General features: G+C 52.2%; 1 protein-coding gene across 1 annotated transcript; it reads left to right on the top strand.

The window, feature by feature from the left end:
* Positions 1-919: 919 nt before the first annotated feature.
* On the top strand, positions 920-1291 carry LOC112105905 (transmembrane protein 100-like). Its single transcript, XM_024198906.1, has one exon. It carries the CDS (start codon positions 920-922, stop codon positions 1289-1291), a length of 372 nt encoding a protein of 123 aa, XP_024054674.1.
* The last annotated feature ends 5505 nt before the right edge of the window (positions 1292-6796 follow it).

Raw genomic sequence — 6796 nt, 5'->3', positions numbered from 1 at the left:
GAGCCCTTCGTGGGAGGTGCTGTACAAACACAGAACAACCTGTAACACGCCAGGCTGCCTCAGCTCTGGGCCTCCTGAGTGGATTCCCAGTTGTGAGTTATATGAGGCGGTGTGATATGGACAAACCTCCCCTAGGGACTGGTTCAGTCTTCCATCGCCTGGTACTTTGGGTCTTAACATATGGACTTGCCTGCTTGAAATCCTACTTGGAACTGCATCAGTGTCAGAAGATTGTTTTCTGCTAGCCCAGCTCAGGAGTGTGGGGCTTCTGATAGTGGAAGGAGAGGGCGGGGGGAGGGGATGGAGATGGGGAACACCAGTCCCTAGAGGGAAGACTGGGGGCCTTGTCAACCCCCAAATGCTGTGGTGTGGAACAGGCTCCTGGTGGCACCTAGCAGGAGGAATCCCACATGCTGGACTTGAACACTGGAGGGCCATAGGCATTGATTTCACTCCCTCCTGGGGGGGCGGGGGGGCTGCCCTTTGCTAAGTGCCCAGCAAACGATTAGAGTTGTACAAGCAACTGAGAACTGTGAAAACTCACTCCAAGATGAGTCCCTAGAACCATCCTAGCCGGGGCTCCGGGCAAACCCCTGGCCAGAGCTCCTGAAACAGTTAACGGCTGCACAGGCTCCCTCCCACAGGCATGATCTCACCTCTCTCATCTGCCAATCCCCGCTCAGCGTTACAGCAAAAGAGCCAGAGCCAAAGCTCCCAGCAGTAAGCGAGAGGCAGCCAGCGAGCTGCTAGCTGTGGCCCTGGGAGGAGGGAGCGAGTACTGAGCTGAGACAAAGGCGGACCATGTAGGACCCGCGGCTCTGCTTTCATTCACAGAGCAGCCCAGCAGTGGTGGCGCGGGGTCCTCCCACGCCCGGCTCTCCCTCCCCTTGTTTTGGCTGCTTTTGCTTTGCTTGCCAATATGATGGGCTGCAAGTCCAACTCGCTCACTTGTCTGCAAGGAGGGAAGCCAGCGCTGCCTCTGACCACCACCACGGACTCCACGGCTACGCTCAATAAGCTGGCTCTGGCCACGGGGGGCACTGAGAAATCCTGGTACCGGTGCATTTTCCCCTTCGGCATCGTCTCCCTGGTCATCGGCGTCGCAGCGACGTGCATCACCTTCATCATCAATGGGCCGCAGATGGACATCGCCAAGGCGGTCTCGGTGGCCACCCTGATGTTTGGAGTGGGCCTGCTGGTGGCCGCTTACATCTGCTGGCGGGCCAAGCGGGAAAGGCAGCGGCAGAGGCAGCGAGAGGAGCCTCTCTCCTTAGAGCAGGGAGCCCTATGATGCGGGCCTGGGGAGGTGCGGAGACGATACCCCAACCGGTAGACCCAGGCTGGTGACATCTCCCTTCTTCCTGCGCCCCATGGTGTAGGTGGGGGGGGCTCTGTGGGCCACACCAGCACTTGAGAGTCTGGCTCCTGCCTGCCCTTGTTTGCTGCCTGAGCCGAGCCATGTCACCGCCAGTACAAGTGCAGCCCCGGTCCCCAGGAAGGATTACAAGTCACCTCTGCAAGCAGCAGGGAGGCGCGGCTGGCGATACAGCAGGCTCTCCCGAGAAGCTCACTTTCGAAGAGCAACAGGCTCTGGGTGGAAGTGCTGGAACTAGTTTAAAAAAGTCACCGGAGAAAGCGGAGCTGCCTGTCTCCGCGTCCACTCACAGCACTTCTAAAGAGCGGCTTTGTCTCGAGCTGAGAACCGCGGCACTGGAGATCTGACACCTGCAAGGAACCTGGCTCCATCCAGCTGAAATTTTCCAAGAAGCTGCTGAGCTGGGGCCGAGTTACAGAACTAGTGCCCTATGTCTCTGCCTTTGTCTCTGGTGCATGGGGGGGGGGGGGGGGGGGGGGGGGAGAGGGCTGAAAGAGCCTCGAAATGCTTGGATTGGTGTCAAAAAGACGTTGGTCATACCTGGATCCCAGGCCCCCTTCTCCAAGAGAACCACGATGCCCCGGACCAAAGGCCATTACTGGATTTTCAAAATGAATGTATGCAACGTGGGGAGTTCCTAGGAAGTTTTAGGGACAAGCAGACGCCATCTCTGTGTTTAGTGGAGACAGGGAGGAGCAGTACACTCAATGAGCAATGGGGGGGAGGCAGTGAACCCCAAAGAGCTAAAGGAAAAGGGAGCACCTCTGATGTGGGATGGGAGGGTGGTAAGCGAGGCTGAAACTTGAGGTAGCAGGGTGGTGTGACCTCCTCTGCGGAGCATGGCTTAGCACCGAGAGGAGGAGCTGGTGCCTGGCTGCCATGCCCTCCTTGAGGAGTATGACTGGGGGCACAGGCAGCAGGGGAAGGTCAGAGGAGGGCATGCCCTCCCACTAGATGCATTGCACAGTAGGAGAAGATACCAGGTTGGTCTGCCCTTCACTGTGGAGCAGGGCTGTGGCATACAAAGAAGGCTTAAAAGCACTGGATCTTCAGCCCAGGGTTAATGGGATGTCTCTCTGGCCCTCTGCTGGGCTGGCCCAGCCACAGGCAGTCTGCACCAGCTATCGTTTGAAACGAATGCATGAAGTAGGTGAGCTGGCACTGGATCCTAAACCATTAGGCAGGGAGGGGAGGCTACAACTGCCTGCAGGAGGAAGAAAGCTGAGGATATCCTGGGGGAAGGGGGCATTTGCTAATATGTTCAGAGTAGATCTTGACAGTGGTAGGAGAGTGAGTATAAAGGGGAGCAGTGGCTAGATTGGTACCTGTAGCTGCAGTCGAAGGGGGCAGGAGGGGAAGGGTATTTTACAAACCTTTTTTGAATTAAGAAGCAAGGGACCCAACTCCAACCTGTAGCCTCAGCGCTATAAATCCCTTTAATCTAAACCAACCATTTGTCTTCCCTCCCCATCACCCTTCTGGGAAGCATCTTCTGCCCCACACCCTTAGCCTAGTCTTTCACTCTGGTCTGGTGGGATCTCTGGGGCAGGGTCTGGCCAGACTGCAACAAGGAGGACCACAGTATCAGCTGCCCTTCTGCTTCCCATCTACAGATGGGGTCACCCATCCTACACCAACCCCAGAGGGCACGCTCCTGTAAACAGCCCACTGCAGACTCCTTCCCTACAGAGACGTGCCAGGAGCTACAGAAAGCGGCTGCTCTCCTGGCTTTGCAGCAGCTGGAGCCTTTCCCCAAACACAACAAAAATGGAAAAATCGAACTAATAAGGACAGGAGCCTAGAAAGGAGGCAGGCGGGGCTAAGGAGAGATGGGGGAGAGAACCCATGGTGGCCTTCCTGTGCCTTCTTTTATACTTCCTTCCCAGAAAATCTTCAGCCAAGTTATGTTCCTTTGTTACCTACCCTAAAGATGTTGATGATGGACAGTAGTGCAGGTTCCAGTGGGAAGGAGAGAGGACTGGGAAGAGGACCCTGCCTCCCCAGCATACATCTGTTTTGCAAAAGCAGAGAAAGAGATGGTGAATTTTAGAAAGTCTCTTGTGTGTGGGTAGGAGGAGGAATGGAAGCCTGCTGGGTTAACCCCTTCTTGCTTGGCTTCCTCCCAAGAAGTGGACTGGCTTTCTATAATTAAGCTCCTAAAGGCATGTCTGCTTTCTCTCTTTCTGTGTGCTGTAATCAAATAGCCCCCAACAGCCTAGTGAAATCCCCGGCATTTCCTGGGCTGCCGGATTGTGTGTGTGAACCACGTCTGTTCTGCTGATCTCTGGAGTGAGCAGCAGCTTTTAGATTCAGATCTCTTTCCCAAAGTTTGAGGGTGTTTGGATGTGCGGTTCCAGTTTGGGCCTATTATAAGAGCTATAAAGTTTGGAACCAAATGTCCACAAAGTTTCAAGGGTGTGTGGATTCACTCTCAGATCCATCTCTAACTGTGGCTTCATTCTGGTGAGATTAAAGGGGAGGTGGCAAAGCAGTAAAGGGCAGTTCAAGCTTCTTCGGTGGGCAAGCTGCTGAAAGGTAGCAGGTGCCCTGGCCTCAAGCATTCCTACAGGTACCATTCTTGCCCCAGCCTCTTCGTGCATCTTTAGAAGTGAACAGAGTGATGGTTCCAACTGTACCAGTCTTTGACTGTACCTGCTGCCTCCTACTCATCTGTGTGCAGTGCGCTAACCCTTCCTGGAGCTTGCAAGAAGAGAGTCTGGAGCAGCTCCCTTGCAAACTGGAGTGCGCCCAGCTGAGTGAGAGGCTGAGGCCCAGCCAGGCATGATGCAGGAGAACCTGGGCTCGAGTGCCTGGGAAGTACCACCCCAAGAAAGTGTGACTTGTGTGCTAAGTGTCCCCCTTCGTGCCCCTCTGAATGTGGTGTTCTGAGTGGATCAGAATAGCAGTGCTCCATGAGTGAATTTGCTCCTAACCCACTCATCCCTCTCCCACCCCACACACAGAGTTCAGGGAAATCCTAGACCATGTGACTTCAGTACTATCCCTCCCCCATAACCTAATCCAGCTGAGAGTCCATATTTTAAAATGTTCATAAAATAGTGCCACCATCTGTGCTTGAAAACAAAGCCAGGGTTCTTCTGACACAAATTAACCCCAGGCAGGAACCCAAGAGTCTAGGTAGTGCACCTGGGGTATGTCACACTGTCTGCTGATCTTGCCCACTTGTTCCAGGAGCACCTCAGAGAGCACACCCTGTGCATTAATTCATGTGCACGAAGGATGGAGCATCAGTCTTAAAAGACCTCTGATGCCACTGGGAAAATGTTCCAAAGAAGCCATTGGCATTAACCCAGGAAGTCAGTGAAGTCTCAGTCACTTAAGTTGAGGCAGAAGTTGACCTCTGCTGCTTAGATGCAGTTCTACTTCTGTATCATGCCTTTTCTTGAACTCTAATAAACTGTGACGCTCAAATCACTGTGAAGGGCAGCTCTAGCTACATGCTCACTATTATTATTACTATTTTTCTTTGCTCTTTAGTGGTAAGGATATTTCTGCAAAGAGGGTCTGTGTTGCTTGCAGGTTCATCTGCACTTGCTCTATATGCCTCCCATTCAGAGCCACCCTATTATGACGACATCTCAATTCTTATGTTGCCATCCAGGGGAAATCAAGGGTTTGACTGAGTTGATTCTGGCTGGCATTTCAAATTGTGATGAATTTGAGTTTTCTTTAAAAAATTCATCCTCTAACCATTCTAGTTTCAGAGGAAGCCTTCAGAATATGACCCAATGCAGTGTTGTATGAATCTGAGAAATGTGATTGTCATTAACTCATTTGTCATTAAATGTGAAGCCTTAAAACAACAATGTAAATGGCAACATTGTTCATTATTTTGCCCCGATCATTTCAGCAGAAACATGCAGCTGCTCTTGGGATTTTGGGAGGAGCCTGAGCAGAGTGTGTTTACCAAGCTGACAGTTGTGCGGCATAGATGCTGTAGGAGCAGATGAACTCGCAAGCATCTAAAGATCCATTTTGCCTGAAGTATCCTTGGAAATTTGAGAGCGCGCGCGAGAGAATAACACAAAGAATGGAGGCATTGTGAGCAGAACTGCTTCTAAATGGAATCAGTCCTGAAGTATTCGGGGCAGTCAGTGGCAAATTACTGGCTTTGCTCTTTTATACGTCACACTCTTTCTGATCTTAAGCTATGGTTCCCTAGTGCTGAATTTCCTCTCCCTTTCCACTAAAGGAAAAAAGATTGTCTTTGAAGGCTGCAAGGAGGGGATCATTTACTTGATGAAGTGGAACAGTTCTTGGAGAGAGAGTGTGAGCGGGACCAAAAAAAGCCAATATAAAAGATAAACATTTCCCCTCCTCTCTCTGCAATAGTTTTGTTCTCCTGAATGCTGGTGGCTCTTCCCCGGGGCTTTGAGTGCTGGGTTGTATTAGGCAGGACAGGGAAACTTTCTCCCCTTTTGGTTGATTGATTTTGTGGCCACAATAATATGTGACTGGGGAGGATTGTGTTAAGCACTTAGGCCTTCCAGTGTTTAGCAAAGAAATTGGAAGCTGGAATGTAAGGGGCATTTGGCCATCCCTAGGCATGGACAGTGTGATGGCACAGGTTCCCCTCATGCTAAGGGTGCCCCGCCCGCCAGGAGCTTGCAGGAGCTGTCTGGCTTGTTGAAATCTGTACTCTAGGAACATCCATCCCTGGGAATGGGGGAAGGGTGGAGCTAATTGGTTCCCCATTTGGCTGGCAAAGAATTCCATCCCTATTGCATATGTGCCTGCCCTCCCCAAATCTCTGCCAGTCACATCACAGGGGCTTGGGTGGTCAGAGTCCACTGACTGACTGCTTCCCTTTGCAAGTGGGGGATTCTACCTAGGGCCTCCAATGCCTGCCTTTGCACAGGGAGGGCCCTGTCTGGGTATTTTTCATGCAACCTCAGTCCATGTGAATCCCCTTCATCTCCCCATCCCTCAGCTGCACAGGCATGCGTGTGCACACACACATACACCCTCTACCAGGAGCACTGGTACTGACTGCTACTGGATGCATAGCTAGGGGGCTGGTTCTTTCAGTATAGAGCATTTTTGGATGGGGGAGGGTGCTTGTGTGCGCTGTAATCCTGTTACTGACACTGAAGGGTTGGAAAGCCTCAGTCTGGAGGCCTGCGTTCTATGGCTATGACACAGCCCACGTCACAGTGTGAGCCCTACGGAGGAAACCAGGGACATGCCCCATAGAGCACAGTGCACTCTCCAGGGTGTTGGGTAGAGCCTGCTTGGTAAGAGCCAGGATTAACCCCTTCTAGGTCCAACAGCACTGAAAAAATACTTTTTAATAATAAAGGAATAAAGCTCATGGTTACCCTGTTTGCTCATTCCTGCCCCCCACCTCCCCATACCCCATAGTGCCTGGGAAGAGGCAGGGCCGGCTCTAACTTTTTTGCC

This window comes from Terrapene carolina, unplaced genomic scaffold (assembly GCF_002925995.2).
Source record: "Terrapene carolina triunguis isolate 2854851 unplaced genomic scaffold, T_m_triunguis-2.0 Scaffold67, whole genome shotgun sequence".
NCBI classification, from domain to species: domain Eukaryota; kingdom Metazoa; phylum Chordata; order Testudines; family Emydidae; genus Terrapene; species Terrapene triunguis.
Note: the sequence above shows the minus strand (reverse complement) of the source record. Positions and strands in the feature narration are given on the sequence as shown.